Source organism: Nothobranchius furzeri, chromosome 14 (genome assembly GCF_043380555.1).
Source record: "Nothobranchius furzeri strain GRZ-AD chromosome 14, NfurGRZ-RIMD1, whole genome shotgun sequence".
NCBI classification, from domain to species: Eukaryota; Metazoa; Chordata; class Actinopteri; order Cyprinodontiformes; family Nothobranchiidae; genus Nothobranchius; species Nothobranchius furzeri.
The window spans coordinates 32792218-32805055 of record NC_091754.1 but is presented as its reverse complement, the minus strand read 5'-3'; the positions used below and the strand labels follow the sequence as shown (position 1 = coordinate 32805055).

The following is a 12838-nucleotide window of genomic DNA, read 5'->3' as shown; positions in this document are numbered from 1 at the left end:
TATGAATTCCGTTTTTCAGTTTTTATGAAACATAAAATGTTTGGCAAAACAGGACAGAATGGTTATTATAGCGCTAAGTTCACATTTTCTTTACAAAACACCCCAAAAGGATTTCTGCTGGTGGCAAAAGGACCGTCTGCACTTAGCGAGGACAGCTGGTTTACAGCTAAACGAAACAGCCAATCGTGGCAGAGCCTTTCTAGCCAATCAGAGATGAGAAAGGCGGGATCTTCCTTGGGCATCCTAGAAATCTGAAGCTTACGGGACGGAGTGCCCCCCCCCCCAGCAGCATAAACTGGTTTCTACGTCACTTTCCGGAAGTGAAACTGAAACTGATCCAGAGCTGCAGTCGAGACCAACTTGTGTGTTTCTGTCTGAAGGAGAATTAAACAGAGTTGATCTTGTCTTCTCCAACAACTGACTCAGATATCGGTGAGTAAAACTGATCATATTTACTGTGTTTCAACAATCAACAGGAAAACTAAACTCAGACTCAATCAAACAGGAAGTTTGAGTCTTTTCTCTTGAGTCTGAAGTTAAATGAAACCAAAAAATTTTAATAACAGTAATATTAAACTGATTCCATCTGCTTTAATCTGTAGTTGTTCCTCTCTGACTCTTGTTCTCAGAGTTCAGACATGTCTGCTGGCAGCAGCCGGAGATCTGAGGATCCGTTTCTGTGCTCCATCTGTCTGGATGTGTTCACTGATCCAGTCAGCACATCATGTGGACACAACTTCTGTAAGACCTGCATCACCACACACTGGGATGGGGACAGGAGCTGCCAGTGTCCCGTCTGTAAAAAGGTGTTCAAGACCAGACCTGAACTGGAAGTCAACACCTTCATCAGAGAGATGGTTGATCAGTTCAGACACGAAGCTGAACAGAAAACCAGCAGCAGCTCAGAGCAACAAGCTGCCCAACCAGGAGAAGTTCCCTGTGACGTCTGCACTGGAACCAGACTGAAGGCCCTGAAGTCCTGCCTGGTGTGTCTGCTCTCCTACTGTGAGACTCACCTGGAGCCTCACCTGACAGCTTCATATGTGAAAAGACATCAGCTGGTGGATCCTGTGGAGAACCTGGAGGACAGGATGTGTCAGAAGCACGATAAACCTCTGGAGCTGTTCTGTAGAACCGACCAGACGTGTGTCTGCTTGGTCTGTCCTGTTTTAGACCACCAGACTCATGAGTTTGTTCCTCTGAGAGAAGAATGTGAAGGAAAGAAGGCAGAGCTGGAGAAGATAGAGGCTGAAGTTCAGCAGATGATCCAGAACAGACGACTGAAGATTCAGGAGATCAAAGAGTCGCTGAAGATCAGTAAAGATGCTGCAGACAGACAGAAAGCAGAAGGTGTTCAGGTCTTCACTGATCTGAAGGAGTCTGTTGAGAGAAGCCTGAAGGAGCTCATAAAGGAGATCGAAGACAATCAGAAAACTACAGAGAAACGGGCTGAAGGCTTCATCAAAGATCTGGAACAGGAGATCTCTGAGCTGATGAAGAGGAGCTCTGAAGTGAAGCAGCTTTCATGCTCTGAAGACCACCTCCACCTCCTCCAGAGCTTCAGCTCCCTGAAAGCTGCTCCACCCACCAAGGACTGGACAGAGGTCAGAGTTCATCCTCCATCATATGAGGGGACTGTGGTGAGAGCTGTGGAGCAGCTGGAGGAGAAACTCAGGAAGAAGATGAAGAACCTGATGGAGGCTGAGCTGAAGAGGATCCAGAAGTCTGCAGTAGATGTGACTCTTGATCCTGATACGGCAAACCCTCACCTCATCCTGTCTGCTGATGGAAAACAAGTTTACTGTGGTGATGGTGGTGGTCGTGATGATGATGATGATGATGACAATGATCATGATGATTATGATGATCATGATGGTTATGATGATGATTATTATTATGGTGATTATGATGATTATGATGATGATAACTGCCCAGAGAGATTTTCTCCATGTGCGAGTGTTTTAGGGAAACAGAGTTTCTCTTCAGGCAGATTTTACTTTGAGGTTCAGGTTAAAGGAAAAACTGACTGGGATTTAGGAGTGGCCAGAAGGTCCATCAACAGGAAGGGAGAAGTCACACTGAGTCCTCTAAATGGTTTGTGGATTGTTTGTTTGGAAAATGGAAATCAGTACAAAGCTTATGCTGATCCTTCAGTAGATCTCCATGTTGATTCTGGTCCTGAGAAGGTGGGGGTGTTTGTGGATTATGAGGAGGGTCTGGTCTCCTTTTATGATGTAGGAGCTGCAGCTCTGATCTACTCCTTTACTGGCTGCTGCTTCTCTGATAAACTCCACCCGTACTTCTATCCTGGTCTTAATGCTGGAGGTAAAAACTCAGCTCCTCTGATCATCTGTCCTGTTGATCCATCAGTCTAATCTTTTCTCTCATGAAGCTCCGTGAACAAAAAGTCTGTTTGTTAAAAGTTCTGATCTGAGTGACTCTGTAGTTGAAGTCCTGCTGGTGGAGAGATGAGCTTGGAGACGTCCTCAGAAACAAGTCCACATTTTTCTCTTATATATGAAACAGAATCACGACTTTATGATGTTTTCAGTTCTTTTGATCTTTAAACATGAAAAATTGAACAGTGAAATAATTACAGGAGATAGGCTATCAATTATTCACATCAACAGTAGAAGTTTGTTTGGTAAATTACAAATAATACAAGATTATTTCAGTAAACTCGAAAATAAATTAAGTGTGATTGCAATAACAGAGACATGGCTCAAGAATGACATGATGGATGAAGTTCAGATAGAGGGATATGAGCTTTTTTTTTTGCTAATAGAACATACAAAAGAGGAGGTGGGGTAGCTTTGTTTATTAGAACAGATTTGAAATGTAAATTAGTTGAAGACATGACAATGATTGAGGATGGGGTCATGGAAGTAATAACTGTGGAAATTAATAATAATACATCAAAAAATATCCTGGTTGGTTGTGTTTATAGAGCACCTGGTGCTTGTATTAAGACATTCACTGAAAGAATCAGTGAATTGGGCGATCACATAAAGAACAAAACCTTGCTCTTGTGTGGAGACTTTAATATTAATATAGAGCAGCCTGCTGGACAGAAAACAAATGATTTCATCAATTCTATGTACAGTTTAGGATTATTTCCGTTAATCACCAAACCAACCAGGATCACAGCACATAGTGCTACTATAATTGATAATATTTTTACAAATAAAAAAGATGATGTATTGAGGAGTGGGGTATTGATGGCCGATATTAGTGATCATCTGCCTGTCTTTGCAGTACTGAAAAATAAACAATTGATAAAGCAAGAAACCTCATTAAATTACAAACGAGATAGATCATTTAGAGCATGGGAAGCGCTAAAGAAGGATCTTGAAATGCAGAATTGGGAGGAAGTATATGTAAGGGATGTCAACACTGCATATAAGTCCTTCATGAAAAAATTGATGAAATTATATAATAATAACTGTAAATTATTCAAAAGTAGTGGTAAAAGGGTAGATCAACCATGGATGACTAAAGGAATAAGAAATGCATGTGCAAAAAAAGAAACCAGCTGTATAGGAATTTTTTTAAATCACAGACAAGAGTAACAGAAGACCGATATAAAAAATATAAAAATAAATTAATAGCAATAATTAGGAAAAGGAAAAAAGATTATTATGGTGAATTATTGGAAAAGAATAAGGCTAATACAAAGGCTACATGGGGAATAATAAATAGTGTGACGAACAGAAATAAAACTACATCTAAGGTACCAAATTACTTTGTCAAGGACAATGTAGACATTTATGATGTAAAAGAAATCTCTAATGAATTCAATGATTTTTTTGTAAATGTAGGGAGGAGTTTGATGGGTCATGACACTTTAATTGAAGAAAATTTGAATACAGTAGTAAATAATGTCAGTAGTATTTTCCTTGGCAAAGTAGAAAAAGAGGAAATACGAGAAATTGTAAAAAACTGGAAATAAGCGATCAACTGATTGTGAGGATTTGGACATGATGACTGTAAATACCATAATAGAATCTGTTATTGATCCTTTTACTTATATTTGTAATTTGTCACTTTCTACTGGAGTCTTCCCTGATGCTATGAAAATAGCAAAAGTGGTTCCACTGTTTAAGAATGGTGATAAACATAATTTCACAAATTATAGGCCAGTGTCACTACTTCCACAGTTTTCCAAAATACTAGAAAAAGTCTTTGCATCACGTTTGGATAAATTTATTGAAAAAAATATGATTTTACATAATGAACAGTATGGATTCAGGACCCAACATGCAACAACAATGGCAATAATGGATTTAACAGAGAAAATATCTGAAGCGATAGACAATAGAGAATACTTTATTAGTGTTTTTATTGACTTAAAGAAAGCTTTTGACGTTATCGATCATTCAAGGTTACTGCAAAAATTATATCAGTATGGAATACGAGGGGTTGCTCATCAATGGGTTATAAGTTATTTAGACAACAGAAAGCAATATGTTCAGATAAATGGCATTACATCAGAGCTACGAAATATTGCTTATGGAGTGCCACAAGGGTCAGTCCTTGGACCAAAATTGTTCAACCTGTATATCAATGATTTGGTAAATGTGTCTGACAAACTAGGTTCTGTTTTGTTTGCAGATGATACAACATTGTTTTATTCAGGGTCTGATATAAATGAAGTAACTCATGTGATAAATACTGAACTGATAAAAGTTAAAAACTGGTTTCATATAAATAAATTAACACTTAATCTTAAAAAAACTAATTTCATTCTATTTAATGATAAAGAAAATATAGACATAATATTAGAAATAGATAACATGGAAATTCAAAGGGTAAAAGAAATCAAATTTTTGGGAGTAATGATTGATGAAGCTCTAAGCTCGAAATCACATATAGGCTATATAAAAGGTAAAATGGCCAAAGCCATTGCAGTATTATATAGCGTAAAGTTTTTACTAAATAGTGAAGGATTGTTATTACTATACAATGCACTGACTCTGCCATACTTAAATTATTGTGTAGAAATCTGGGGAACTGCATATAGAACGTATACACAACCTTTGTTTGTTTTGCAGAAAAGAGCAATGAGAATTATAGACAACACTCATAGTACAGCTCCATCTAACCCATTATTTATAAAATATAAAGTAATTAAATTTCATGATTTGGTCAACTGGAGAATATTGCATACAATGTATGAAGCAAATAAAGGTACATTGCCAAAGAATATTCAGCATATATTTGAAAAGAGAGATAGCAGTTATTCGTTGAAGGGATTTGAAATCTTCAAAAAACCTAGATTTAGAACAAGAATGAAGGAAATGTGCATATCTGTGAATGGTGTGAAGTTGTGGAATTGCCTGGACAGAGAATGGAAAGAGTCAAGAACTCTAAAAGTGTTCAGTCTACACATTAAATCACGTGTGTTGAGTGGATATGACAATGGACAATTGATGTGGACATAATAATTAACAAATGTGAACAGTTACGGGACTGAAAGAACTGGTGAGGGACTGCACAAATATAAATTGATATTTAAGTTTAAAAAGGGGGCAGAAATAATAAGATTTTTCTTCTATCTGCTCCCTTTCATTCAAATATATATTGTGTTTTCATGAATATTGTTTAGTATCTGTTGTGTTATTTTTTTTGAATGAAATAAAGATAATAAAAAAAAACAACAAAAAAAAACAATCATGTTTATCTTTAAAGTCTTCCTCTAATAATAATTTCATCTACTCTGTGAACTCATTAACTAGATGTTTTCATAATAAAAATTTCCTGGAGAATTTTTTGCCATAAAACATAAAAATCCATCATGATGTAGAATTATTTTTTTGACTTGTTGGTTTTATTATTCTGGTTAATGAAATAAATTCATTTTAAAAGAGAGAAATGATCCTGACATTATTGTTAATATTTTTGAAGTTTGAATCATTTTGTGATAAAAGTTGAAAATCATGAGATTTAAAGAAAATTAAAGGCATCAGAGGCATTTTATTTTTCTACCAAAAATCTTTTAGAAGATTTATCTCCAAAGGAAGGGGTGCACAGTGGTGCTGTGGTTATCGCTGTTGCCTTGCAGCAAGAAGGTCCAGGTTTTGAACTGAGTTTGCATGTTCTTTCTGTGCATGCCTGGGTTCTCTCCAGCTACCCCAGCTTCCTCCCACCATCCAAAAATTGACTGATTTCTGTAAATTGTACTTAGGTGTGAGTGTGTGTGTGTGTGACTGGTTGTCTGCCCTGTGTGTCTCTTTCGTATCCTGCATCTTGTCCAGAATGTACCCCGCATGTTGGCCTGAAGACTGCTGGCTCCAGCTCCCCGAGACACTGCGTGGGCAAGTGGGTATAGAAAATGGATGGATGGATTGATCTTCAAAGGAACCTGAGAAGAAGTTCTGAACCACTAGCCTGCAGCAACAGGTTCAGGACCTTGGTTCTGCTGTAGTTCTTGTCTGGATCAGGGTTCTGTGGTGGTACCTGTAAAAGCATTCAATGAGTCGAAAAGAAAAAGAAGAAAGCCAAACAAAAAACAAAGCTATGAAAAGAAAACTGTAAAGAACTGAGAAAAATGAAGGATTTGCAGAATAAATTAATAACCAGGGGCCTCATTTATCAAGCTTGCTTACGCACAAAACTGGGTCGGAAAACTGCGTAAGCAACTTTCCACGCAAACTTTGAGATTTATGAAAGAAAACTTAGCAGAAAAATTTGCACAACTTTAAGTTGACTAAGGACCTGGCTTACACACATGTTGGACATGGAGAGCACCTGCAGTGCTGCTGCTGAGAAGGATACAATTATGAAATCCTGCAGCATTATCACTTGTACTGCTTCGTTTTCACACAGAACAAGACCCCCCACACGCACACACACGCGTACGCACACACATACGTGCACACACTCACACAAGGCACTTTGCATTGACTATTTATGGCAGTAAGTGGGGGTGGTGAGAGCGGGATGTGACTAAAATGCAGCTGCGAAACATTCTCGTTAGTCTCCAATTTATGAAGCGAAGATTGCGTGCAGCTGTGTGTACTGCATGTTGTATAGGGTTGTCTCACAGCAAAACCACAGATGCCACCAGCATTGAGGGAGCGTGCAATTGGTATGCTGACAGCAGGGATGTCAACCAGATATGTTGCTCGTGCATTGAATGTTCATTTCTCCACCATAAGCCGTCTCCAAAGGCGTTTCAGAGAATATGGCAGTACATCCAACCGGCCTCACAACCGCAGACAACGTGTAACCACACCACCCCAAGACCTCCACATCCAGTAGGTTCACCTCCAAGATCGTCTGAGACCAGCCACTCAGACAGCATAACCAAACAATTTCTGCACAAACTGCCAGAAACCGTCTCAGGGAAGCTCAACTGCATGCTCATCGTCCTCATCGGGGTCTTGACCTGACTCCAGCTCGTCGCCGTAACAGACTTGAGTGGGCAAATGCTCACATTCTATGGTGTCTGGAGAGGTGTTCTCTTCACGGATGAATCTCGGTTTACATTGTTCAGGGCAGATGGCAGACAGCGTGTGTGGCGTCGTGTGGGTGAGCGCTTTGCTGGTGTCAATGTTGTGGATCGAGTGGCCCATGGTGGTGGTGGGGTGATGGTATGGGCAGGCATCTGTTATGGACGAAGAACACAGGTGCATTTCATTGATGGCATTTTGAATGCACAGAGATACCGTGATGAGATCCTGAGGCCCATTGTTGTGCCGTACATCCATGAACATCACCTCATGTTTCAGCAAGATAATGCATGGCCCCATGTTGCAAGGATCTGTACACAATTCTTGGAAGCTAAAAATGTCCCAGTTCTTGCATGGTCAGCATACTCACCGGACATGTCACCCGTTGAGCATGTTTGGGATGTGCTTGACCGGCGTATACAACAGCGTGTACCAGTTTCCTCTAATATCCCACAACTTCGCACAGCCATTGAAGAGGAGTGGACCAACATTCCACAGGCCACAATTGACAATCTGATAAACTCTATGTGAAATAGATGTGTTGCACTGCATGAGGCAAATAGTGGTCACACCAGATACTGACCGGTTCTGAGTCCCCAGACCCCCAATAAAGCAAAAAACTGCCCATTCCAGGGTGGCCTTTTATTGTGGGCAGAATAAGGTACACCTGTGCACTACTCATGATGTCAGATCAGCATCTTGATGTGGCACACCTGTGAGGTGGGATGGATTATCTCAGCAAAGCACAGGTGCTCACTATCACACATTTAGACTGATTTGTGAACAATGTTTGAGAGAAATGGTAGTATTGTGTATCTGGAATGAATTTTAGATCTTTAAGTCCATCTCATGAAAAATTGGAGCAGAAACAAAGGTGTTGCATTTGTATTTTTGTTGAGTGGATGTCTGATCTCAGAATTGTGTGTACTGAAACTCTAATTTCCCTCTGGGATTAATAAAGTATCTTTGAATTGAATTTCAATTGAATTTTTACTGAACTGAATTGAATTAACCCAGATCCATAGGTTTTTGTGGGTCTGAGATCACTTCCAAAGATTCATTTGTTTCTGACTGAACCTGTGGAAATTTGGGCAACAAAAACCGATCCATTTCACCACTAGTTCTACCTTTCACTCGTTCGCAGGTGGAAAATGAGGTCAAAGGTTAACATCAATTTCCTGTTTTGGTTTAAGTTTTTACTATCTATATGATAATTAACTGATTATTTTTGTTTTGTATGTTAAATATTATCACATCCACACGTTAAATTAAAATGAAATTGTAAAAAAAAAATCTAATATTTACTTGGGGGTGCAATGGGGGTGGAATGACTAATCAGGCATTGTTTACTACAGCTGTTTCAGCAGAGCTCCATGTGAAACATCACCAGCTGCCCAGGGCTTAGACCGGAAGTTAGTTTCTGTTTTTCCCACGCCAGTCACAAACATCAGATTTTCTTACAATTCCAGCGTCAAAATCCAAGAACCTTTTTCATCTAAGGTTTTAATACACATTTACACATGCTGTTCAAATGAATTTTGCCTCTGGCCGATATCTTTAAATGAGTGAATGAACCCACTACCAAGGATGAACTCTGCTAACTTTAAAAATCAGCTGCTCTAAATAAGCATGAAGGTCAGTGAGGAGCTCTAGGATGGACATGGATAAAGGAACTGTAATGTAGAGGTAAAGTAGGGCAGGGCCAACGTTAACAGCTGTCATACGGTCCATTTGAAATGTTTGACTTACATTTAGCTTGTTTTGTGACAGGTTAGAGCACAGTCTCATGTTAGAGTTTTGTCATGAGAACATTGAGATACCTCACATACTGATGGCATCTAAAAATTAACATTTTTTTTTCAAAATAAAGAATAATTTTAATCACAATTGAAACGTACAAGCCTAGAAAAACCTTGTCCAATCAATGTGCACGTCCTGTTGTCACTGATTGGATAGAAATTCCTCCATCAAACTGTGTGTGTGTCCGTGCGTGTGCGTGCACACACGAGTGTGTTGTGAACTGGTGTTGTTTTGCACTGATGTAACCATCTTTACATGAGTAAAAATTCAGGCAAGTACTTTTACTTGTACTTGAGTAAAAAATTATCAAAGTACTGGTACTCGTACTTAAGTAGGAAATTTTAGTACTCTTTCCACCCCTGGGGTTAATACAGTTACAGCTGAGTCACCTGCACCTAAAATCAATGTTGCCATAAAGCACACACTCACGTTTACATCATCACCAACATGTAAAAACTCAGACCTGTGCTGCTGGAATGTAGATGTGTGAGGGTGATGTCAGCATTCAGAATCAGAAACCTTACTGACATGAGACACATTATAGAATCACTTAATGTGTGAAGCTGGTTTAACTTTCCTAAGATCTTTAGCACGTGATTAAAACTCTTATCCTGAGAAGAGTGTAAAGGATTATTCATCAGTTCAGTTGGATCTGTTGGCTCATCGACGGCCAACCTACTGCTGGCAGAAACCCACTTCCAGCTGCTAAACACAGCTTCACTTTTAGGCTATATTTATTGTATTGTCTGTTTGATATAGGGCTGCTCGATTATGGCAAAAATAATAATCACGATTATGGTGACTGAAATTGAGATCACGATTATTTAGGACGATTTTTCAATTTATGTTGATTTTATTTGTTTTTATTCAGTCATAAAATTGCTCAGGGCACAATCAGGACAAAAATAAGAAACACGATGATCACTAAAATAACTCCTGATTCCCAGTATAAAAAGACCAATATACTTATAGCTCATAGTTTATGACCCAAGGTCTATAGACCTTGGTTTAACTCATTTAAGTCTAACAGTACAGACCCAAATACCAATATCTTGCAAATACTGACAGCAAGAATTATACAGTGGCATTTATAACAAATACATGCAAATAAATTGATGTTCACAAAATGTTGCATAATACGTATTTAGTCGTGTCAATGTGCTGCTGGAGAGTGCACTAGCACCGTGTCCTCAGAGAGATTAGTTATTATTTATCAGCGTGAGGAACTTATTTCTACCTTATTTATAAACTATTTATTTACAAGTCCATCAATTAATGTAATAATTGTCCCAACCACAGCTGCACCCCCCACCCCCCAACCCGGTCTCACAGCAATCAGGGCAAGCTGCTCGTGTGTTTAGCACGCTGCACGCGCACATTTAGCCGTTTTAGTGGCTCAGGGGTCCGCAGGTACGGTGTGTGTGTCACTCACTCTGGTTAATCCAACAGGGAGCCGGCTCCGAGAGCTGTCTTTAGCGACCGACACATCACTACATCATTCCCTTTCCTAATGTCCTGAAGAACGGTCCGGAGAGCAGGCGGAGTGTTTAGCTAACCTGCAGGAAATGTCGACGACAGTTATCCAGAAAGTAGCTAAGGGTTACCAGAGATGTTTCTGAGGTGTTCGCTAGGTAGTAGGTACTTTTAAGTTAAAAAGTCAAGAAGGGGGTCTGAAAAGCTGCTAGAAATAGCGTCAAAGTCACAAAGTTGGCAACACTGTGGGAGGAGCGCTTCATTTGCAACTCGGCGCAGCGCAGGCGGGAGGAGCAAATAATCGGCTTGTTTTGTTTTTTATAATCGTTCAAAACTCAGATCGTAATCGTGATTAAAATTCGATTAATTGAGCAGCCCTAGTTTGATATTTTCTGTGTGTTTATTTTTAATTTAGTCTAACTATTAAGATAAGAGTACTTGTAGAGAAATGCCAGTGAAAACATTCTGGGATAAATGTGAGAGAATCCTGCTGGAAGAGGCCAGTTTGCACTGGATGAGCCAAAAGCTGCATTTGCTGCGTTTTTTATATATCACTGTAACTAAGTATACAATAGAAAAAAAATTCACAACTATTTTAAGGTTTATAAAATGAAATTTCACTTCAATCACATAACTTTTATGAGTTTGAAGCAGTTCATTCAAAAATCTAAAATACTGTCGCCATTCCTGTTGTTTTATTTTGAAAATGCACAAATTTATTTTCCTTTGCTCCGGACTCAAACTTTTCCTCCCCGGGTTTCAGATGATGAGAGTGAGATTCTTCTTTATTTCTGATCTTCTGCAGCTTTTCATCCGTAGTTAGCTGTTAGTGCCGAGTGTTATGAAACACAATATTTAGTTTCTCTTCTGTGCAGAAAAATGGGCCTCATTAGCACACAGAGTTAATCCAAGGCTCTAATGCTCTGTTGGCAGTGAACCAGAAAGCCAGCTAATACTCACAGAGTCAGACACAAAGTTTATTTTCAGTGTGATGATGGCCATAATAAATTAGATTAATGAGACTCTCCATCATCCGACAGCTCTGTAACGGTGTCCTGAAGGCAGACATTAGTGCCTCTTATGCGAAGCTTGAAAGTTTTTGTTAAGAGTGGAATTTAATGAAATTAAATGATGTTGATTGTTCACTAATTATACCTTAACGTATTTTTGTTGAAGTAAATTACAGTGGAATAGGTAACATAACAAGTAATATAAAATTAAAATAATTAGTATGAAATATCATAAAATATCTCTGATTTGTTCAAATCCACTCCCTTGTTCTTAAATGGAGGAATTTAGGAGTTAGATATAATTGATGACTCAGTAATCAGGGATGAAAAGTTTTGGTCCGACAGGGTGATAAATCAGCTAACAGTGACTGTAAATGAATCCTGCAGTTCCTTTATGGAGACTAAAGAACTTTGACACTTTTGGAACTTCAGGGAACCTTTTTACTACAGAAGGTGTTTTATTGACTCTAGATCATAAAAAAACAAAATCTTTGACTAGATGACACAAAGCTGGAACTCTTTATTTACATTTCCTAGCACTGTGTGCTCAGAAAACTACTCATCACTTCAGTGATTGATTATCATTTCTTATGCAAGTACAAGCAGAGAGGCCCAGACTTCCCTCTCTCCAGAAACTTGGGCCAGGTCCTCCGGTTAACCCTAAGGTGTTCTCAGGCCAGATGAGAAATATAGTCCGTCCATCATGCCTTAGGCTGTCCTTTAGGTCTCCTCCCAGCCTGACATGCCAGAAACCCCTCACCAGGGAGGTGTCCAGGAGGCATCCTAACCAGATGCCCAAGGCACCTCAATTGGCTTCTCTTGATGTGGAGGAGCTGTTGATCTACTCATACTCAGAGCCCATCCCAAATGACCAAGCTTCTCACCCTATCTCTAAGTGCCCAGACACCCTGCAGAGAAAACTCATTTTGGCAGCTCGTATCTATGATCTAATTTTTCCAGTCGCTATCCAAAGCTTGCCACCATAGATGCCGGTTGGAACATAAATCGACCGGTATATCGAGAGCTTTGCCTTCCGGCTCAGCTCTCTCTTCACAACGACAGGCCGGTACTACACCCACATCACTGCAGATGCAGCACCAATCT

At 39.3% G+C, this 12838-nt stretch overlaps 1 protein-coding gene across 1 annotated transcript; it reads left to right on the top strand.

The window, feature by feature from the left end:
* Positions 1–294: 294 nt before the first annotated feature.
* On the top strand, positions 295–2925 carry LOC107389634 (E3 ubiquitin-protein ligase TRIM39). Its single transcript, XM_015965873.3, has 2 exons — positions 295–432; positions 630–2925. Exon 2 carries the CDS (start codon positions 639–641, stop codon positions 2373–2375), a length of 1737 nt encoding a protein of 578 aa, XP_015821359.2. The 5' UTR covers positions 295–432; positions 630–638; the 3' UTR covers positions 2376–2925.
* The last annotated feature ends 9913 nt before the right edge of the window (positions 2926–12838 follow it).